General features: G+C 37.1%; 3 protein-coding genes and 1 long non-coding RNA gene across 6 annotated transcripts in view; all 4 read right to left on the bottom strand.

The window, feature by feature from the left end:
• Positions 1 to 23,979, bottom strand: part of LOC136253064 (long-chain-fatty-acid--CoA ligase ACSBG2-like) — a 205,277-nt gene that overhangs the window by 139,958 nt on the left and 41,340 nt on the right. The gene's annotated exons all lie outside the window — the stretch shown is intronic.
• Positions 10,703 to 11,528, bottom strand: LOC136253070 (uncharacterized). Its single transcript, XR_010699933.1, has 3 exons — positions 11,399 to 11,528; positions 10,987 to 11,084; positions 10,703 to 10,936 (listed from the first exon to the last, which is right to left on the bottom strand). It is a non-coding gene; the product is annotated as an uncharacterized lncRNA (long non-coding RNA).
• The window catches only part of LOC136253055 (long-chain-fatty-acid--CoA ligase ACSBG2-like), a 193,263-nt gene continuing 181,086 nt past the window's right edge, over positions 11,803 to 23,979 (bottom strand). The window contains exons 16-18 of one of the 2 annotated variants that reach the window (XM_066045641.1): positions 19,756 to 19,776; positions 13,762 to 13,823; positions 11,803 to 12,040 (exon numbers count right to left, since the gene is read on the bottom strand). In XM_066045641.1, coding sequence (XP_065901713.1) covers positions 11,849 to 12,040; positions 13,762 to 13,823; positions 19,756 to 19,776 — 275 coding nt within the window. In that variant the 3' untranslated portion in view covers positions 11,803 to 11,848. Of the gene's footprint in view, positions 12,041 to 13,738; positions 13,825 to 19,755; positions 19,777 to 23,979 lie in introns of those variants that run through there. The other variant, XM_066045644.1, reaches the window with a different exon arrangement.
• Positions 14,468 to 17,045, bottom strand: LOC136253063 (uncharacterized). 2 transcript variants are annotated; one of them, XM_066045670.1, is made up of 6 exons: positions 16,904 to 17,045; positions 15,597 to 16,100; positions 15,216 to 15,545; positions 14,887 to 15,070; positions 14,738 to 14,829; positions 14,468 to 14,606 (listed from the first exon to the last, which is right to left on the bottom strand). In XM_066045670.1, the coding sequence occupies exons 2-5, from the start codon at positions 16,026 to 16,028 to the stop codon at positions 14,777 to 14,779; spliced, it is 999 nt and encodes a 332-aa protein (XP_065901742.1). In that variant the 5' UTR covers positions 16,029 to 16,100; positions 16,904 to 17,045; the 3' UTR covers positions 14,468 to 14,606; positions 14,738 to 14,776. The 2 variants fall into 2 exon arrangements, with proteins under 2 accessions (XP_065901742.1, XP_065901741.1); XM_066045669.1 differs by having other exon boundaries at positions 15,597 to 16,103; positions 16,904 to 17,040.

The following is a 23,979-nucleotide window of genomic DNA, read 5'->3' as shown; positions in this document are numbered from 1 at the left end:
CTGTATTGACTGCTCTATTAGAGTATCTCGATAGTTTTTAATGCAGTGGGAGATGAAAAATGAAGTGTTGCTGAGGTTTAATAGCTATAAATGGTGTCAGTTAAGTGCAGCTGCATGCATGCTACTGAAACAGTGGTATATTGTTGTTTTATATGACAAATTGTCAGTACAGCAGTGTTTACATATTTAGACTGCCACTGAGCTAAATTTAAAAGGGGGTTTCTGTCGAAACCCCAGAAACCCATCTAGATCCACCACTGATCTCTATTATTAGTGAACATGTCAATGGTTGTAACATTTACATTGCCTCACATACATCTTGAGGATCACAGACTTGTAAGGGCTGAGTGTAGAATATCAGGTGCTTATGTTACAACTATTTGATAAAGGGGTTGACTACTATTTGATGATGAACAAGTGGCTGACACCAATACTTGTAACTATTTAAGCTATCCATAACATGTATTTTAGGCCTGGAGTCCAGAAATTTTGAATGGTCAGGCCATCCATGGACTGCATTGTAGTAATAGTCATGCACACTATACTTTTTATTGATCTGCATGGTGTAACATTTAAATCAGAGTTTATCTGATTTCATGTGATACTCAACTGCATGCACTAAGCACATGTAGCATGCATCGGTGTGCTAAGCTAAGGGAGTCTGTGGGCTGTATTGTGATGATTGCTCTATTAAAGTATCATGATGTTTTACAAATTCAAGCTGAAAATTGGTCCAGCCAATGTCAGACCAGCCAGACAAATTTGTGTATATGATGTATATAGAAATAATGATATGAGCACATTGAGCAGAAATATTCAGTTAGGGGAGATGTGGAAAAGGCTGACCATGTAGAGAATGTCTGAAAAGCAGAGAGTCTGGGGGTGAAGCACTATACATGTATAGGATTGCCAGTTTACATTTCACTGTTGCCTTAAATTTTATAAATAATTATTTACAAAGCTTCATTCACTTTCCAGCCATGCAAAACTAGTCAGGGTAAGATGTACAAGCGTCCATGTATTGGGGTTGGTATAGTAGAATAGATACACCTACTTAATCAGATCCAGTTGGTGACAGTAAAATATTCTTCCTTTCTAAACTACATACTTTACTAGAACTTCAGTTATCATGTCCATTTGATTCCTCACATATAATATTCAGTATACCATACCTCTGGTTTGTGACTGTCGTTCAGGGGTTATTATATAACTTGTTTCTCTTCCCAGTTTATCGCTCAATATTTATCACACCACCCTTTTAAGTAACAATGATTCTGATAAACACTTTACACATGCATAATGTTCATACTTGCATATTTTGTTGTTATCAACTATAGATCTATGTAATTTGCATGCAATTACTGAAGGGTGGTAAAATATTATACTTTGGGGATGAGTGATATAATGCTTCTCCACCTATTTTATCCTCACCTGTATTTTACTCTACTTTGTAGTATCAAGCTAAAAAAGTGAGTGTCTAGATCTGTTCTGTTAGCATATTTTCATAATGTAGTAATTGTTCTAATAGAATAATTATGTATCTCATCTCTTTTACACCGGCAAAATTTGCAATAGTTATGTGCTGCCATCAAGTCAGCACAGATTCATGTTTGTATTATTTTTGTCCACTTTACAAACTGCATTATGATTGCCAACATTAGTCATTGTTTTGTCATCCTATTTGTAAGCCTCAACTATCACCAGCAATATTAAATAGCTATATCATTATATACCACTTTAGCATGGGCGTTCAAAGGCACCGGCCGCTCGGTGTTTAACTCACATATTGCCTGGGCAATATCATATCATGGGAAAACGGTTTGCCAATGACTTTGATACCCAGCCAGTTCAAAGAAACGATGTGCTTTGGCTCATTATATTGTCCGACATGGAGCTTTGTATTGTGGGACTCATTTTGTAGTGATTGCTAGGCTAAGTATATTCGCTAAGATAGACTAGTTGGTTGTTACTAAAGGATAATGAAGACACAAAATAATTGTTTGGCGATCGTGGATGCATATTTCTACTCACTGAGAATATCAGCCTTTGAACAGACCACGGAACAGCAAAGCTACCACTATGTTTTTTGTTTTTTTAAAAAGATAACTACTATATACAGCTACACAAACAACTACATAACCAACCACTACTACATTGAAATAGGTTAGTAACTTAACTTACAATCCTAAGTACTTAACGTAATGTAATAACTTACTTACTGTCCCAATAGCGAGCTTAGCTTAGTGTAAAAATGATAACATAATAAACTCCATCCCACAATCGCAAGTTTTCTAACATTGCATGTTGAAGCATAGTAGCTAAAGTGTTAATGACGTTTTAACGCATGGCTAACGTTCTGATGGCTATTAGCCCACGCTATTAAAACCACGATCAATTATCAGATGCTATTGTATAAAACAAACGTCATGAGTCTCAGTAGTTCTTTCACCTATTAGGTGAGTGCGCCCCAAGTGAATATATCACTTATACCACAGCTGCTTGGTATTTGCTGATATTATACACTCGCAGCCTTTGGGCTGCGCCCTAGGGCTTTGGGTGTATATATCAGCAAATTCCTTGCAGCAGTGGTATAACTATTCAATACAGCTTTTAGTGATAGGGCATGTGAGCACAAACTATACAACAGATAAATCTCAGTACAGGAAGTGCATGAATTTGTACATTCTAAAGCAAAAAATAAATTGTGTAATGTTTGTTTTGTATTACACATAATGACCAAAGCAAATTAAAGTAGCTAAAGCCTACAATACAGTGAGCACACTTTCAACTCATAATAAGTACTGTTTATCATCACAATGTAGCTGACGTAAAGTATTTACTATCAATAAAAATAGTACACATAATAATAATATAGCAGTGGTACCAAGTGTTGTTATTAAACATTTTGTTTTAAATCAGCCACATAATTATAATATGTCACTAAACACACTGTTTAGTATAGGTATTAATTATAACATGTGATTATCTAGAGATACGTACGTTATTTGACTCAACTGTAGCATGTATTTCAGGCTTTCAAATGGCTCAAATCATGTAAAACATGCCAGCTATCTAGTGAAACATTGAAATAAACAATGATAATAATAATAACACTGCAACTTTACCCCTATAAGGTTTTCAGAGCCTTTTGGCCAGGGATAGAATCACATATGGCTATCACATATTGACCAAAAATGGAAATGTACAGGAAATGTCAATGTTGAATTTACCATGGAGTAATAAATCAGCTACTATACTGTAAATGTCACTTGTTGTCTCATTTCCTAAAAATAATATTGGAAATTTCGTGTGTCTGGACATTTCCTCTGCCAAACATTTGACATGTTGCAACTTGCAATTGTTAGCTATAGATTTCCAGAAATTTGACATTTCCTAATATAAGTCAAGGATGCATGGCGGTTAATTTTCATAATAAAAATTATACTATTCAGAAATTTGACATTTACATGAGATTTCTTCTGAGTCAAGGACACATGGAATGCAGTGAAATTTCCTATACTAATTTGACATTTACTTGAGATTTCATTACCTATAGCATTAGTTTTGAGTGCTTATCACCTAGCATTAAATCCTTTGGATGAACTTTTCATCATGGTCTATATAGTTTACTTTATATCACAAAATGTTTCTCCACAGACCATGGTCTGTACTAGGGCTGGGCGGTATTGATTGGAGTTTCGCATCACTATATATCGTGCAGAAATATATCACGATATTACTATTTATCGCGGTTATTAAAGATGACTGCTATATTAGAGTAGCTGACTGCTTTATTAGGGTATCTCGATCCTAGCTGACTGTTCTATTAGAGTATCTCGATCTTTGTAAAAAAAACTGACTAGCTAGTACTAGGTCCTTGTTTGCAGTAGTATCACGTGATTATTTGAGGTGCATTATAACAACCTTAAGGGCTTAATAAGCTGTCACAAACACTAAAAATCGTAATAATATCGATATCGTGATATTATCGTTTCACCGAAATCTACGCGATACAGATATCGTTTCATTGCAATACCGCGGTATTACTATAATACCGAGAAACCGCCCAGCCCTAGTCTGTACTGCTCAAAACTATCTGCTAGATAGGGCATCAAATATTCCAGCATAATGGGTTGGAGTACTATGCCTGCATTTTACGTGCTTTATTATTAGGATGAAAATAGATTGATACTCCCTAATAGAGCAGTCAGTGGAAACTGCAAACTGCAACAGAGCACTTAAATGCATTGTACATAGCTCCTTAGATTGAATCAGATATGTAATAAAGAACATAATAGGTGAAAATTCTGGGAAATTCCTAAAAGCAAATTTTGAGCATATTTGACTTTTGACTCGGGCCTACTGCTGGACCTCTGTCAGCATTGAGAAAATTGGAATTGTTAATTAACTTATTAGTACATATTTAGGAGAAATTCAAACTATTAAACCACTCTTTCAAATTTCATCAAAACTGGCACAACGACAATGTACAAAACTATACACCAAGATTCCTTTCATCACATTTATATGTTATGCTTGTTTGTACTGTAATTATGGGATTGTACAATGCTTCTGCTGTTGAGCTATACACTATACAGTGAAACCTATCATCACTGTATAATAAGGTCACCTGACTCACCTCAATAAAGTAACCACTGACTCCACTGTATTATAGTCTCCATAAGTGTCATTTATGTACAAAATGACCTGTTTAGCTCCTAATTAATAATGTCAGCGAATGTTGACCCAAAGGTGACCAGAATAGATAATCCTTTATGCTCAACAATTAGGTAAACTTGCAGTAGATTAACAAAATTGTAAACCGGACACCTAAGGACTCCACTAAGTGTTCTTATTGAAACATTGTCCTGATCTCAAGTACTTTGTAAGAACAAAATTAATGTATAATCATTACCAGGTGTGCATAATTATTTCAGGACATCCTTTTTGATGTGGTTTTTCCTTGTATAACAAGGTGGTTGTGTACAAGAGGTAGATATTGCATGCTTACTTTGTACAATGCCCAAAATGAAGACATAATTATGTAATTATTGGAAATAATTTAATAGTGGAACAAACATGAAGTAGGGCCTATAAAATAAGGAGTTTACACTGCACAAATTTGCGGTGTTACATCAGTGATAAATGTGTAGGCCTGAGACAATTAATATGCGCTTTCAGGAATTTCCCAAATTTTTCACTTATGCTCTTCAGTTGCTCCATTATGCCATGCATTAGCAATATTTCTTAGAACCTTTAATTACAAAGTGACTGTTCTATTAGAAAGTATCATAATAATAAAGTATGTAAAATGCATTTGAGTGCTCTATTGCAGTCTGCAGTTTCCACTGACTGCTCTATTAGGGAGTATCAATCTACATATTTTCATGGAATTAAACCCCATAGTTTGAAGTATCCACCTAATATGACTCTGGATCCAGCCTATTATGCTTTTTATTGTGCTGGCAAATTTGATCCAGGCCTATAAATGTACATGTGACTTTGTGTAGTGTTAATTTATAGGGTAATTGCCATAATAAGAATATAACATGACTACATCTCATCACCAAGTGTATACTCTTGAAGCAGCTACAGATCATTTTAAAATTATTTTTTATTAATGCTTTACAGCACAAGTGCTGAAGGTCTGTAAGACACCTGGTCCTACAGCCTGCTCAACAACTTTAGCTACATAAGGTGTGTTTGAAAAGTTGGAGAGAGGAGAAAAAATCCATGACTGGAGCTAGGTGGCCTCGCCATCTGATTTATGCTCAAACGCTTACAGGAGGTGGTCAAGATGTTTTCTCTTTGTTATTTCCATGAAATTATATCCATAGGAGTTCTAGAGAGTAACTCGTTATCTTATAAACAAGTATGCTGAATAATTGCTCCTAGATGGTGCATGCCAATGCATGTATGTATAGCTATGTATAAGATTAAAATATAAGCCATTTAGTGGTTTCATTTCGATCCTACACTAACATTTTCAGGTCTTCATCTTCTTTAGTTTAATGTATATTGTTATATAGCATGTATCGGTTCAAGTAAATTGAGTGTGTTAGTATAATACCAATTCTTAGGCAGGTGATACATGTAACAGCTTGATTTTCTGCACAAGAAAATATTGAGATAAATCTTATTTTCCAATTACATGGTGCATGGTTATAGGAACAATAAAAGCATATTCTGCATTTTGCCTTGTATAGCTATAATTGCTGTGTACACACTGTGGATTTTAGTGCTGTTTGTAAATGATTTTCCAAAGTTCCTTAACAAAATTGAAGGTTGTTGACATGTGGGGACTGCACCGTCAGAACCCTGCATTTGGGAATCACTGCTATACCACTACTACTATAACATACATTGTGCTTTTGAACAAAGGCGGTGGGGACAGAGGGCCCCACTTTTTTGGGACACTGTTTGCAAGAAAACATCGAGATACTCTAATAGAAAAGTCAGGATCTGGATACTATATTAGAGCAGTCACAGTATGCAGAGAAGCAGCGTAGCAAATTACTTAGCTACGTATGTGTAGTTATAAATAAGGAAATGTAATTGGTGGAGAGCAGCTATTGTCAGCAAGTTGTAACCTTTTTTTTTTTTTTTTTGGTCTTTAACTTATAGCTGGCCTTTGAAGATTTTATCTATGACCAGCTTTGCATGCCTTATAATGTGTATTGTGTATGAGATGTTGCTAAACATTGCATGTGATCACCATGAGGAAAGTGAACTCTATCTGTGTCCAATAATAATAATCTAGCAGGTAGCTATAGGCTATAGCTAAATATTATGAATCTTGAATCATAGCAAGGGTTGTGAAGAGGGGGAGGCAAGGGTGTATAGCCCCAGTCAAAATGTATGCGAAGGAGTCCTGATTAAAAAACATCATTGAACACCAACAACGTAACCGAATGTGCTACAGTGTCTATTCTATAACTGCAAACAACTGGATGCATGCTTATAATAAGTACCAGGGGTATCAGAGTATAGGTGTGACCAGTCAGGCCAGGCCTCACCACTTTTTGGCTGAAATTAAAAAAATCCTTCAGACTCGATGAAGCCAAAACAAAAGTAGTGAACATGCAATACTTAGTATTTATTTAATGATAGAAGCAACACTTACTAATTAACCTGTCTTTTACCCAGAATAGCTTCAGATCTACGTACTTCGTCCACACTGTATTAAGGGACTCTAAAATAATTACTGCTTTGGCTTTGTAGCTACTTTTGATAACATTACTTACAGTTTATCTCTTTAATCCCAAAGAGTTAAACAGTATTACAGAGGTGCTTTCTGGTCAGTGCCCCTAATATTGAACACTTGTAGGGTATCTGTAACTAACACTTTGCACAGTATCTTATACAGACCAATCCAAATAACATTGATGTCATTTTTTGAAAACTTCCTGGAGGCCAGATCCTCTAGTTTTAACAGCATTAGGACTAGCTAAGCCTTACCACTTTGACTTTAATTTAATCTAACACCCACAAAGTAGAGTTGTTACCCTAATACAAAACTTTATTATTGTGCATGAAATCAACTCAGATACAGTTTCTGAGGCCGATTTTCAAAAATTTCCTGCCCAGGGCTCTCCTAGTTTGTATAATATGTATGTTAGTGTTCGGACTGTTTACACATCAAGGTATGGCTGCTTTTCCTCTAAATAGTATGTAGCTATTTAGTTAGGTCCAGGCATTGAAAAAAAGATTATGCCCTTGAATACATTTATACCTCACCAGAAAGGTGTTTTCTTTGCTTATACTGTAGGAGTCAGTTACTTGAGAAAGCGTGTTAAATAAAAGTTATTTTAGGCACTGCCAAAGAACCTAATCATGAGCACCACGCAGTAAAATTTAATGAAGAATGCATTTACACTGTATAGTGGGTGCACGCATTGTAATGTCTCACCACACCTTGCTCATTCGACAAGCTAGAAAGGATGGATGTGAAATCCCTACCACAAAACTGTAATTGTATTTACGTGCAGCTTTACAGTGACCAGTACTGAACAACTTGTAGTAATTCTACAATTAAATTATAATTAGACGCCTGTGGCCTGAAGTATAACTATTATGTAGGATTAATTTCACTTGATTTTGTTCTCTCAGTTCTAAAAGTAAGCTGTCATGGTAGTGAAACATGCACATTAATTTTGTTGTAACATGAGCAATGAAAGATAGTACATTAAATTAACCGCAGAAACAATTTTTTTGCACTGAGCAGCCTCGCCATCAGCAAGGGCGGATTTAGGGAGGGTGCTTGGGGTGCTGAAACACCCCCCTCCAAAATTTTACAATGAGCAAGCTAGGAAGCTTCTAGAAGCTGTAGTACAGATGCAGTTGCATTTTATACACATGTATGGGCAATGAAAGAATTGAAAGAGCAAGGGGAATAGCTAATTTTATCCAAGAATTACTAAGAGGGGTTCAAAATTATACCTTTGGAGTAAGTCTTACCTTAGAAGTTGCTAAATCCGAAATACTCTAATAGAACAGTCAATTACTCTAATAGAACATCCATCATTAAAACTATAATTTTCAAGAAGTTACCAGAGTGTAAGCTGAAATTAAACCTATTCTTCTAGACCTGTGCACTACTACCCTCACCATTGTACCAAACATCCAGCCATATACCAATCACTTCAGGTAAAAGATTTATACCTTTAATGTACTATAAATTGTATAAAACATCATTAATTGAAAATCTATTCTGAAAATAACCTTGTCTGTCAAATAGTTTAACTTATTTAGTCTCCTCTACAAACTTGATTCTTGGGTTGAAATGCTTCTCTTGCAAGTAAAACAATAGTATATTATAATAATAGTGAATTTCTTAGCTTTTAGAAAGTTCACAAGGCTGCAACATCTGAGAACTGTTCGTTTTTGTTTCCCTTGCTTGATAAAATCCCATGCTACATTTGTATAAATCTAGCAGCTTTGGAGTTTGCACTATCAAATCCCTTGAAGCTCAACTTTGAGCTTAAATGATACTGCAGCATTTATGTTGTCATGATCATTGTGTGTTAAAAGGGAGTTAGTTGTGGCCAAAAACTAGTTGTATTTGTAGACTAGTTGTAAAACAATTATAATGATGGATGGACCCATCATTTTAAAAGTTAGATTGAAATAGCAACCTACACTACAGAACAGTGGCTACATATGAAGTAGAACCAATCCTGTGTTTTAAATATTCTCCTTGACCTTACATTCAATTAACTATACACTCTTTATTCTCATTGACAAGCCGCTTTTATACATTTTCTTAAAATCCAATAACAAGAAATAGTGTATAGTTCTGTTTTTTAATTAAAATTACTTCCACCTGAACTCATTTATCTTGTACCCAGATTTGGTTAAAAATAGTTTCTAGATTCAATCTTGTGATAGCCATTTTCCAAAAATTTCCAGGGGGTCTGGGAGTATATATGCCGCCAGATCTAGAGCCCCCTTAGCTGGAGAATTATATACAGCTGAGTGCACATGCACTCCATACACTGGTGAGTCAGTCTACTTGACCTCTCCACTCCCACTTACCCTCTCTACTGTTTGGACAGCTATGTGTAGTTTGAGCCATGAGACTGTAAATTACACTATACTTCAAAACACTAAATTTGATCATGTGCAGTTGATACCCATATGTTTTCACTACTAGTTCTTTAAGATGTAAGTCTAAGATTGAATTTTAGCTACATGGCTGCACCCTTTAGTTATATTGACAAGCTGTAGGGGAATAATGGTATCACATAAACAAAGTGATATCATTTTTCACTCAAAATTACTACCAAATTCAATCTCAATAGGCTAAATTTTTCTGTGGGGGCATGCCCCCAGACCCGCCTAGATATAGTATGCTCCGCATGCTGAGTGTGCTACTCACACTAGTTGTATCAACTATCTTGCTACATATATAAATGTCCATGTTAGCACCCCCATTCTGAAATCCTAGATCCGCCCCTGATCAGTGCTATCATGTAGCAGTCTCAATAAAGCTTGCATCGGTGGTGCACTGATTATATGCAGCAAACGTAGCTGGAAGAGAGATGTAGGCCTATCCTGCTTCGTGAAACGATAAAGTACTGGGCAGCGAGACGAAGTACACGTGTCACCTCAGCACGAACATCGAGGCCGGAATGCTTCACAGAACTTTCAGTGTTTTTATATATTCAACTACAAAGACGGTCAAACGAGAAGATAACGTTGTCAGCACATTGGACCAACACTGCTGGAGCTGGACGATACCAACAACATTGGAGTAGAGAGCCGTGAGACGAAACTGAAACGTATAATACCTCCAGAACACGTAAAGAAACACACCTTTAATTCAATTTAGACCTAGTTTGTTAAAGGGCTTCCACAGCTCGTGATTAAGTATTTTAATACAGGTGTCTGGAAGAATTGACTAACAAAAATCCATTACAAGGGACCCTCAAATGGACAATGAGGGTAGACTATTATGGTGTTCGTACAGAGGAGGTTATACCAGACCTCAATGACAACGAAGTAGCTGAGTGTAGGTACGTCAGTCAACATCAATTGAGAGTGATAGTTGAACAAGATACGATGGACAGTGTTACACTAACCCCATGGTTTAGACTGGTAACTAACTCATTTCTCTTCAAACGGCAGGATAGTCTGAAAGATCTCTACCACACGAAGACAATCTGGTACACAAAATACTGCACATAATTATTCAATCACAGAATTTACTAAATAAAATTAACATAAATATCATTAATTAGCATGTATTATTGTGAGAATAAGGTTTACAGGTAATAAGTGACTATAGATTTCTGACACCCGTTGTGTGGTAATTTTACACAAGGCTTGATTCCTCGTACATCTCGGCTATGAGGTCTTTGTACTTTTCTGTGACTGCTTTTGTTTTACCTTCATGGTTGGTGTCAGCTCTCCCCCTGGAATACTGAAGTCTAAATTTCTGACAAAACAACTCTAATAAAATAACTAGTATATGAGTGTGTAGCTTACTTGGACTTCAGCTGCTCGTGATACACAGTTTTCGTTCACTTTCTTCATCCCCTCTGTGATGTATTCTGTTACCAAGGGATCAGCTGTTACCTCCTTCACTGTATACATGAAATACAGTGAGGCACACACATGGAAAAGTACAGGCACTATGGGACATACAGAAATCTTGGAACTAAAAATTAAATGATGGGTCCTTCACAGAGTTTAATTTCTCATTCAAACATAAAATGATTTAGTAACAAATGAAAGTACACAAATGAAAAAAAGAAAGCTTTAAAACAGTTTCTCATGACCCCGATATTTAACGGCTCAGTAAAAGGTTACCTTAATGGGACCTATTACATATCAATACTGCATTCTAATGTACAGTGAAGTATCCAATATCACAGATACCATATTACATGCACTATACCTGAGGTAGCCAGTGATCTAAGTTGTGACATCATAGCTAATCCCATTGGTGATAACTTGTCAGTCGGTGTGAGATCATCCATCTGTGTGTGTGTGTGTGTGTGTGTGTGTGTGTGTGTGTGTGTGTGTGTGTGTGTGTGTGTGTGTGTGTGTGTGTGTGCTGCAACAGTATCATACAGTATGATATATAATACTGTATAATAGGGACCACAAAGGTGTGGACGTGGCCCATGAAAAACATCAGCCTTACTTTTTCCTGATGATGATAAGCCTTCAGATTGACCTTTTTTGCAAAGTGTTTTTTACTTTTTTTTCAACAAAACAATTTCAGTAAACCAGGCACGCCCACAGCCAGCTGTGGGAATGCGCCTGGTTAAAATACAGCTGTAAGCTAAATGGACAGTAAAACCTATCATCAGGACAAACACAACTGAGCCTAAGGTGTGCTTTGTTATCTCATTAATATGGCCACCTTGTTGGCCTTACTATTTGGGTCCCACTGGTGGCCATGGTACACTAAAAACTTCACACACAATATACAATTAGTTACCTTGCACTTGAAGGTGACCAACATGGTGAGGTACTTCTGATCATTACCAATAACACAACAATGACTGAGTAATGGTAACTCCTCCTTCATCAGCTGTGATAGGGATCACGTAATAATATTAGTAATGAGGTGAAAACAGGTTACCAGAATAAGTGTATCTGTATATCAAAACATACCCTGCACATGTACGTTTGACAGACTATGAAATCAAATCTTCGGTTTGTGTGTGGAAGTTAAGAATGATGTTTATTACAAAGCATCAATGAAGAATACCAAAGGACACAACATTTAAGTTATAGTTATATCCCGTTACAAGGATGATATCACTGTTATTACACGAGTCCGAGGCAGAGCTGTAATAACAATGATATCATCTGAGTATACGGGATATAACTATTTTATATCCCAGTGCGCGGAAGTTTATGGATAGTAAATTAAGTTTCGGTTTGAGTTCCTGTCACAGTGCTCAAAATTTTTGTGAAGATTCAACTTCGTAGTTACAAGGGAGACCCTGCATACTGCCTACAAACTGTAGCGAAGGGTGGTGTTACGAAGTAGCAGTTCACCTTCGTCAGAAGTTGGTATGGTGGTGTCGCGGTGTGACATGTGTGAAAGAGGAAAAAAGACCTACAAGTGGCTACCGTAGTCCGAGATAGAATGATGAAGCTAGAAGTGAATGAAAGAAGTTAGTTCTTTACCATAGCAACTGTTGGGACTGATTGAAGGAGCAAAACTTGTAGCATTGCTGTACAAAGGATTAACTGTTTCCTTGTAAGATTTAGCAGGTTTAAATGCGGTGTGTTTTGTATCAATATTTCCTTATTTGTCTCTTTAGTCCATTGGTAAACAATACCATTCGCGGTTATTATGATGTCACAAACAAGACTGAGTGGTTCCGCAACAGGGTGAAAAGTTAGTTATCACTGGGTGATAACTAATACATCATACAGTAGCAGCGTCCCTCTGTCTAGCTGTATGGTAGCTATAACTCAGCATGGCACTTTGATACTCCCACACACTGGGATTTAAGGTGTACAGTGGAACCTCTCTTAACAAACTCCCTGAATTAAGGACACAATAGAAAAAAAACCTCCAAAATAAGGATAAAATTTTGGTCCCAACAGGTCTGGTTAATACATTTTTTTACCTCTGAAGGAGGAAAACCTCTATATTACAGCAAAAAATGGCCAAAATTTCTGGATCCCAAAATGTCCGTAATAGAGAGGTTCCACTGTAGTACATGCAGGCAAGCAGGCACACACCCACATACAACACACGCACACACACACACACACACACACACACACACACACACACACACACACACACACACACACAAACTCTTCATTGCCTGATATTGATCACGTGATTTTCCAAAAATAAAAGGACAGACAACAGCAAAGGGGACAATCATGTTGCCAGTGGTTTGTTGGATATGATTACAACACAGCTGGAAGGAACCCATATATATTCCAGCAACAGGAAGTCCCCTGGTATAGAAATAAACTACAGGTCATTGTCCCTGTGCTATATTGGTTATATAAGACACCAGAGGGGGATACTAATCCCTACCATGCACACAATGTACAGTACACACATTACAACACATCCAGTAGTAAGATATGAAACTACAGTACAAGACTGTAGGTGACCTCTAAGGAATCTCCTACTGTAAGCAATTAACAATGAAATGTGTGCAGTGTAGGCCATAAACTGCTCAGTAAGATACACTAATGGTTTACATCAAAGTTCAATAGATACCATGTGTATTACACATATCATGTATTATACCATATCAAGTGATATTAACTTACACTCTCCACAGGTACTGGAGCAACATTTTCACCTCCTTTAGTGATCAGTATCTCTTTAATACACAGTTAAAAATGGGGTGTATGGTAAACACCTTTAGGGGTGTTATAAGTGCCATTTTTGTGGGGCTTTCTTTAGGGTGTTCCTTTTACACCCTTGCAAGTTGCTTTTCTTAACACTGCATAATGGTGTCTAATCTACACTTTATATATCTTCAACAAACACCCCTTGTACTAAAGGGTGTTTTCTGAATGCCCTTAAATATTTTATGTACACCTTTTCAAATTGTTACACCCTTTTTGGAGTCAAATGGTAACTGATTTTACTCTCCGTTAGGGTTTAGTATACTCCTTAAATAGATTAGCTGAATCTGATCTTAGGTACTTAGATAACCCTTCATAATTCTCTTGTACACCCTTCTATATACATCCCATAGCCAAGCATTCAATGATGTCAGTTTTTAATGAAAAGTGTATTACAAACATTGTACATAATTAAATTAACAAGTTTGAATAAATGATAAGTGTTTAATTCACATCTTTTCTAAATTTCTTATAATGTTTGTTACTACCATAGGAACTTCCTGGCTGTCTTTCAATCCGAAGACAAAGTGCTGGATGAACAGCAACAAACACTTGATAAATTTTGGATATGTTATGTTAAAGGTAAAATATGCTGCGATCAAGTCAATCATGGCATCACTGACGCTACTGGACTCAATAACAGTTTCTTGCTCAGCACACACAAAGATTTGACAGTTGACATCTCCTGGTACTCCAGTGATTACTAAGTAAGGTGCACTCTGCTTTATTTTGGAGACCTCATTATCTATGTCTTTGTCACAGGTCTGCAGAAAAAAAAATCCAAATAAAAAACAATGTATATGTGTATATAACTTTTCTATCCAACAATATTAAGGCATATACATGCACATACAATGATGGTATTTTTATATAATATTATACTGTATAGCTATACCTCAAACTTTTTCATAAAAATGACATCTTTTCCCATTCCTCATGGAAAAAAGAGCCTATTAAGTATATCTAAGCATACCACATCTTTATGGTCTGCAAGAGGAAATGACACTCATAATGCTTATGTATATACTGTATATGTGTACATACCATCAGGAGAGTGTAAATCTTCATCCTCTTCATCTAGTATATCTACTAACTTTTTAATAAGTGGCCTGTGGACAGCTTCTAGTTTAGCTAGTGCCATAATCTTACGACGCCATTCTGGCCACGTTTCCATGAGTTTATTGATGTTTGCCTCATACGATACAAGTTCTTTAAATTCTAGCCGTATCTAAAAATAGATAAATATCAGAAGTTTAATTAGGCTACAATTTATTTCATGCATGTACACCTTATATAGTTTACATTTGCATGCACATGCAGCTCAAAATATATATTTCTTAATTATCATATTACACACATATAGGTATGCATACCCATCGGGAAGAGCTCAAGACTGGAAAATTTTCAATGACTTTAGATAACATTGGTTCACTATTCCTAATCCAGTAGCGACGCTTTGTTTTAGTAGCTTCCATCAATCTCTTCAGTTCTGCATAGCTACCCCCTTTCTTTTGAGTGACCTTTGTGTACTCTGCCTTCAAGTCCTGTACAGCTGTGGCATACTCCTCCTCGTCCATGTCTGACTCTTCCTCATTGCATAGCCTTAACCTTTTTGGAACTGGTGAGGCTTTTCTCTTGTCTTCTTTAGGCATTTTTTTCCGGAAATTTTTGAAAGCATTCCTCAAACCAAGCTTCCACGATCCCTATTCAGGTACATCAAAATGCACTTGCAAATGCAGAAAAATTTATCTTACATATTTGCTCTGCCCTTCAGCGGTGTCCTGTAGTGATGGAAATTTCATTATTAATGCTTTGCAGACTGTCTTGTACTGCTCCGGAGTTGGAGTGATTGTATGTGCACATATATATGTCCTTAAAACTTGAGTGATCTCCCTCCTCGCTCGTCCGTCTACTATCCCAGACCTCACAGCATCCTGGACGGATGCTGGAAAGGTTTTCAGATCCGGAATCGTGAAGCTTAGGTGCCAGTCATGGTTGATATTTGGCGAGCTCACTTCAATGCTCTGTAGACTGGATCCAGAAGCAATAGCTGGCGTAGAAGTAGTGGGAGCAATTTCATTATCCAGTAGTGGTCTTGGTTGGTCATGTATCGAGCTAGCGCTTGAAATGTCCAACATGCTGGATGAACTGCTGCTTCCAAGGATACTGCTTTCTTCTGACTCCATGATGGAAATCCTGCTGTGCTCCGCAGTGTCATCCGGTTGAACAGCGAGGTTGTTGCTACCACTGCTACGTTGCTGCTGTGCATGAAAGGAGATATTTAAAAATCACCATATATATCATAAGTAGCACGATTGCTATATACGTATATGTGACCAGATTTTACAGAACCGATCCAAATCGCACATCAGGCAAAATCAAACTAACACCACCAGTGGATAGCTACACTATCGTACTACAAGTTTTGACCCTCAGCACTACTCAAACTACACGAGGCTGGTTTTTACACACGTCTTTTCTGGGTGGTGTGGAGTGCTCAAATGGCGGTTTCAGGCCTTGTGAAGGACCTGGCTTGGCAAGAGTCAGTGGTTTACTGGTGGACAGCCTTATAATGTTGGCCAGACGTGTTCTCTGCTGATTTTGCTACATATCAGCCACTAAGGAGCCAGCACAGCCCTGTAATCTCGTGTCTGGACTCCAATCGTGGTCTGCCTCCATTTTGAGGTCTAACTTTTGCCGTCCCCGCCACCCCCCAGCCTCCACCCCTTTGTGAGCACTCGTGATACTACTTCGCTCGTCCAACTGCTCAGATTTTCTATCTTATTTGGCGGGAAACTGTACAAGCAGCTACAAGTACTGGAAGTGGCTTGAAAGGTAACAGATTGATGCATCTTTTGTGTAAATTTCATACGCGTGCTTGCTATCCTTGGAGAGTTATGCTGGCTTGAATTCTTTAAAACCGTTTATCTTGGAACTTCTAATGTGCGATTTGGATCGTTTTTCCAAAATCCAGTCACATATAATGTATCTATAGACTAGCTACAGATTTCATAAACTATATAGCTAGACTGCTCAGTATGTATGAGAAGTCAGAATTTACCTCTCGCAATTTCTTTAGCAATTTCTTTTAACAAGTCTTTAACAAGTTCCCACTAGTAAATCTACAAACTTCCTTCTGATGAGTTCAGGGTTGTTTGTGGATAATCTCATCACACTATTGACACAATTATAGTCATTATAATTACCAGTCTGAGTGGCTCTGCAAAAAAAAAAAATTTCAGGTAAGTCTCTTTATGCCAATATAAGTACAACTATGTATGGTCGATGTCATTCAATGGAATTATTTGCAGCAGTGGGACAATTCTATCACTTTGAACCAGGTGAGAAGCATTTGATCTTGAGGTGCTCCGTGGCCACACATTGATGATTTACTAATTCCACACCTGAGAAATCATAGCAAAGCTACAAAACTCCCTCTATGTGCAAACCACAACTATGCATAAAGAAAATTACATTTCAAGGAAAGTTACAATGGTATTATGGTCAAGGTGGTTGTGGAGGACAAAAGCTGTAGGTAATGTAACTAATTACATTAACCTGGTATTGCATCAATTTCTTTGTACTGTATAGATGTATACCTTCTCTGTGATGTAAAAGTAGCTACCATATACTTATGTGACATCTGCAAATGTAATAACTATGTACTTCATAGAAAACTAGCAATATCTATCCTAAAAACTTGATGAGGTCAGAGTAGTCCATTTGTGGATAATCTCATTACACTATAGACAAAATTAGTCAATACCAGTCTGAGTGACTCTATTACAGATAAAGTCTGTAAAGAATCTTAATACAAAAGTGGAATGATTTGTATTGTTACTGTGCACCAGATGAGAAGTAATACTCTGTTCTGAAGAAGCAGAGAATTTTGGTAAAGCTACAAAAACTCACTAGCTGTGTAAACCAATTACAATTCAAGCAATCATTACATTTAGAGGAAAGGGACAATAATGGATTATGGTTAAGGTAGTGGTGCATGTGGGGGACAGTTGTAGGTAATATAATTACATTAACATAGTCTAGGTGCCTGAATCATTTCTGTACACTGTCCTACTCTATGACATAGTTGTATAGCTATCACATTTCTAGCTATAAATAGCTCTATGTGACATCTAGCAAATGTACAATACTAGCTGATTGTTTATAGATACTGTACATAATAGTAAACTGACATTTGAGAATCTTTCATTCTGTTGTGGTCAGAGTGGTTTGTTCGTGGATTATCTCACTACACTATTGACACAATTAATCATTACCAGTCTGAGTGGCTCTGCATAGTTTAAATATTACAGATAAAGCTTTATGGCAGCTAAAGGTGCAACTACATAATTATGATGGCATTAAATTTTAAAGTTTTATACTTACAATGTTAATTATGTGCCAGCCACTGAGTATAACTACAGCATTTTATCTTCAGTTGCTCAGTGCCAAATTCATTGATGATTTGTGTCACAGAAGCTGAGAAATTGAGGTGTTGTGACAAGGCTACCTATTGTACCACAAAAATTGACTGTAATCAGAATTACATTCCAAGGAATAGTGGTTGTGGGTAGGTAGTGCAACTAATTACACTAACCTAGGTGCCTGCACCAATACTTTTGTACTCTATAATGACATAGTAAACAAAGCCAGCTTTGCTACATCTGCAAATGTAGAGTAATGCCTAATAATTGTCAAGTTATTTTCACACATATACAGTAAAATTGACTATCTGTATCTAATTTGTGTAAAAGACTTCACTTCTGATGAGGTCAGGGTAGATAATTACATTACATTATTGACACAATTAACCATTACTCTTCTGAGTGGCAGATTAAAGTCTCTTTATGATAGCAACAAAAGTCATCCTGTAGAGAGTTTGGCTAAGGTACAAGTTTATCCTGTTGAGAGTACCCATGTAGAATTACTGCAGTTAAAATGTGGACCTGTGCTTGCACACCAGTATTTAACTTCATATCATATATTGTATCAGTATATTTAGCAGAGGCCACTTGTGCACTTCAACTGAATTAACCCAACACAACTGTATATATGGATACTGCACTGAATTATGAAAAGTTACAAGGCTATAGTGACTCATGTATGTGTAAGAGTTACACTTAATACAAAAATAAAGAGCATGATCAGTGACCTAAGTACATGCAGACATAATAAACCCTACAAAAATACCAAAACAACATATGGTACACAACCATAATCCTAAGGTGTCATGCGGGTGTGATACAAAACAGTCTGTAGGTGCAAAGTATAATTGAACTAATGATAATACAGGGTGAACACAGTAAACACAATTATAATGTCACACATATGCAAAGTAAACAGTTACAATTCATTACATTCTTATGTAGTTGGTGAAACCTGTGTTTGATACTTAGCTGCCTGATTGGTATTGCTTACTTGGGCTATATATTAATAGAATATTATAATGCATAGTGGTGGTAGAGGTGAAAGCTATATAGGTAGAAAAGCGTCTTGGAATCATAAAATTTTAACTACTCACAAGAAAGCACCTATTTCACCTTCCAACTGACTATCTGAACTATTGACCATATTAACAAACTCAGCTTTGTATTAATAGTGTGCAATGAACATGTTAATTTAATGCCAGGCAAATTTATGATACAGTAACTTAAAATACACCCTTTGAAAGCTTAGTGAAACACCCCATATAAAGTGTAAGTAAGCCACATGCTTGTAGAAGTTTACCAAACACCTCTTTAAGGATTAACAAGACACCATCGAGGGAGTAAAAGCAAGCATTAATATTTGTTAAGTTTATTAAACACCCCATGGGGTGTTACTTGAACTCCTAGGGAGTAACTATAACACTGGGGAGTAACTGAAAGCAATGATACAGGGTGTTTATTGAACTCCCCCTTTTTAACTGTGTACGTCCAGTGATGGTTAGGAAACCTGAACAAATAGTATGTGTACAATACAGTCACTACAACTGTACATGTCTAGTCTATTGCCTATATAGTTATAAAAATGGGAGCCGGTATTAGCTAAAGCATAATAAGGCACGGCCTATATTAACATTGTGTACTGATTTTAAAATCACCATACACACCCTGTACAATTAAGAGTACTTGCAGTAAAATATTGTTATAGCAATGAAATAGGAATTTTAGTCAGTGACAATTGACAAACTGTAGGATAATGACCAAACTTTAGACCACAGCAAGGTGAAATACTCGAATTTCATTAAGTATCTAAATCCTGTAGATCCCTTGTTCATGTCTCAATAGATCCCTGTCGCTGGGGTGATACAAAACACAGCAACGCATGGGCATTTAACTGGATAGCAAGGTGTTGTAACACCCATTACAAGTTACAGGGAGGTGTATTGGGCCTGTTAATGCCACCTTTGTTGTGTCGCAGGCAGCTATGAAGGTACTGTACAACAAGCAGCAATGAAGGTACTGTACAACAAGCAGCAATGAAGGTACAACAATGAGCTGTGGTATAAATTAGTCAACATTGAAACCCTCAGGCCCTGTAGTGGCGCCCTCGCTTCACTTGTGCACGAGCCTTTTGGGTTTCTAAATTCCATAGAACCCAGTTTTGATGTCTAATTACCATTTAGAGTATAAGATAGTTAACATGACTTCAACTACATACATAGATCTAGTCCATAAAGTAAGAAATTACTGCACACTCCAAATGCAGCATATTTCTACTGTTTGTGTTGGAACTCTTAAAATGTGTTCATGTATTTGTGACTGTCTCAGCAAAAACCTTCCTAGTTTGCACAAGCATGCATTTTGAGAAAAACGAAATTTTAAATACTTCATAAAATTAATTATGCATGCCACAAAGTAAAATTATGCAAGTTTTAATTGTGCCATTACTCAGAGAAGCAACACAAATTGAACTATACATCATGCTAATGGAAAGTTTGAAAATCTTTACCTCATTTCTGTAGCTCCAATATTGTGCATGTTTATATCATCCGCACAAAAACAGCCAAGCTGTAAAAAAAGGTGCGGCCTTAAAAAGCTGGGGTGAAAAAGTTGTGAAATCAAATGTGGTGGCCAACAAATTGCAAGTTCCAAGGCCAGCCTATGGTTGACCTTGATAATTCTTTTTAACTTTTCTCCCTTTACTACAGGAATCATCGAAGACTGTGTGGCTATATGAAGAACTCATTTTGAAGGTGCATATACCCCAATCATAGCTGGGTAGATCTGACTCAAACTAGGAATTGGAGATGCCCTACCCTGAGGAAGCTTCCACTGCAGAGATGGTTAATTATACCTTTCAAGCACTATGGAGCTATGGATACATGAAAACTTTTTTATTTTGATTTATTATTCCCAGGGTTACCAGCAACCCTTACCAGCACCCCTTACCAGCACCCTTGACATTACAGAATTATATGACAGTACTCCTTCTGAAGAGAGACAAGGAGAGCAAGTCTTCTGTAAAATACAATCTAATCCAAAACAGCCAAGCTGTAAAAAAAGTGTGCGGCCCTCAGAAAGGCTATGGTGAAAAAAGATGTGAAATCCAAGGTGGCGGCCAAGAAATCACTGTGATGGTAGGTTAGTGGTAAAAATTTTAATAATGACAATTCAGGTGAATTTTTGTGCCGCTTCACAAAAATTCACCTGAATTGTCGTTATTAAAATTTTTACCACTAACTTACCATCACAGCCATTTCTTGGCCGCCACCTTGGATTTCACATCTTTTTTCACCATAGCCTTTCTGAGGGCCGCACACTTTTTTTACAGCTTGGCTGTTTTGGATTAGATTTCATTTCTTTTTGTATTTGTATATCCCAAAGCCGGCCTATGGCCAGCTTTGGGACTTTTTTAACCTATGTTTTTTTTCTTTACTACAGGAAGAAGAAAAGATGAAGTAGATGTACTTTAAATATTTTATCAGTAAATGTACAAATTATATATACTGTATAATACATATGTGACCGGATTTGCGAAAAGGGGTCCAATTTGCCAACTTTGACAATTGATAACTTCAGATTGGAAAGAGCTATTGCCTTGATATGTGGGCAGTGGTGAGCACCACTATAGCTGAATACATGGTGAAATGTTCAGGTTAATATGTTACTTAAACACTGAGTTATGGTCTCCAACATTTACGGAATTGGATGTGTGTGGAAGACCCCTTTTCGCAAATCCGGTCACATATATTGATTACAGAAATCTCCATGGTGGTTTCTTTGTAACTGAACACTCTACAAGGTGACTTCTTCTAATTGCTCTCTCTACTAGGTGAATTGTTTGTAGCTGAACGATCTACAAGGTAACTTCTTCTAGCTGATCTCTCTACAGGGTGATGTGTTTGTAGCTGAATTTTGTATAGGTGATTTGTTTGCAGCTGAGCTCTTTACAGAATGGTTTCTTTGTAGCTGAACTCTCTAAAAGGTAACTTCTTCTAACTGATCTTTCTACAGGGCAATTTGTTTCTGGCAGAATTTTCTACAGGGTGATTTCTTTGCAGCTGAACTCTCTACATGGTGGTTTCTTTGTAGCTGAACTCTCTACAAGGTAATTTCTTCTAGCTGATCTCTCTACAGGGAGATTTGTTTGTAGCTGAACTATCTACAAGGTAACTTCTTATAGCTGATCTCTACAGGGTGATTTGTTTGTAGTTGAATTCTGTACAGGTGATTGTTTGCAGCTGAGCTCTTTACAAAATGGTTTCTTTGTAGCTGAACTTTCTCCAAGGTAACTTCTTCTAACTGATCTTTCTACAGGGTGATTTGTTTGTAGCTGAACTATCTACAAGGTAATTTCTTCTAGCTGATCTCTCTACAGGGCAATTTGTTTGTAGCTGAATTCTGTACAAGTGATTTGTTTGCAGCTGAGCTCTTTACAGAATAGTTTCTTTGTAGCTGAACTCTCTACAGGGTGATTTGTTTGTAGCTGAAATCCCTACAAGGTAACTTCTTCTAGCTGATCTCTCTACAGGGTGATTTGTTTGTAGCTGAACTCTCTACAGGTGATTTGTTTGTAGCTGAACTCTACAAGGCGATACTTCTAGGTGATTTCTCTACAGGATTCCTTGTTTCTAACTGAACTCTCAACAGGGTGATCTGTTCATAGCTGAACTTTCTACTGGGTGATTTGTTTGCAGCTGAACTCTCTAAATGGTGGTTTCTTTGTAGCTGAACTCTCTACAATGTGACTTCTTCTAGCTGAACTCTCTACAAGGTGACTTGTTTCTAGCTGATCTCTCTACAGGGTGACTTGTTTCTAGCTGAACTCTCTACAGGTGATTTGTTTGTAGCTGAACTCTCTACATGGTGGTTTCGTTGTAGCTGAACTCTCTACAAGGTAACTTCTTCTAGCTGATCTTTTTCACTGCATATTTGTTTGTAGCTGAGTTCTCTACAGGGTGATTTGTTTGCAGCTGAACTCTCTACATGGGAGTTTCATTGTAGCTGAACTCTCTACAATGTGACTTCTTCTAGCTGAACTCTCTACAGGGTGACTTGTTTCTAGCTGAACTCTCTACAGGTGATTTGTTTGCAGCTGAACTCTCTACATGGTGGTTTCTTTGTAGCTGAACTCTCTACAAGGTAACTTCTTCTAGCCGATCTTTCTACAAGGTGATTGAGTTTTTTGCAGCTGAACTCTTTACATGGTATTTGCTTTGTAGCTGAACTCTCTAAAAGGTGACTTCTTCTAGCTGAACTCTCTACAGGATGATTTGTTTGCAGCTGGATTCTCTACGTGGTAGTTTCTTTGTAGCTGAACTCTCTACAATGTGACTTCTTCTAGCTGAACTCTCTACAGGGTGACTTGTTTTTAGCTGATCTCTCTACAGGGTGACTTGTTTCTAGCTGAACTCTCTACAGGTGATTTGTTTGCAGCTGAACTCTCTACATGGTGGTTTCTTTGTAGCTGAACTCTCTACAAGGTAACTTCTTCTAGCTGATCTTTCTACAGGGTGATTTGTTTGTAGCTGAATTCTCTACAGGGTGATTTATTTGCAGCTTAACTCTCTACAAGGTGACTTCTTCTAGCTGAACTCTCTACAGAGTGATTGATTTTTTTTGCAGCTGAACTCTCTACATGGTGGTTTCTTTGTAACTTAACTCTCTACAGGGTGATTTGTTTGTAGCTGAACTCTCTACAGGGTGATCTGTT

The sequence above is a fragment of the Dysidea avara genome, chromosome 4 (genome assembly GCF_963678975.1).
Source record: "Dysidea avara chromosome 4, odDysAvar1.4, whole genome shotgun sequence".
NCBI lineage: Eukaryota > Metazoa > Porifera > Demospongiae > Dictyoceratida > Dysideidae > Dysidea > Dysidea avara.
Note: the sequence above shows the minus strand (reverse complement) of the source record. Positions and strands in the feature narration are given on the sequence as shown.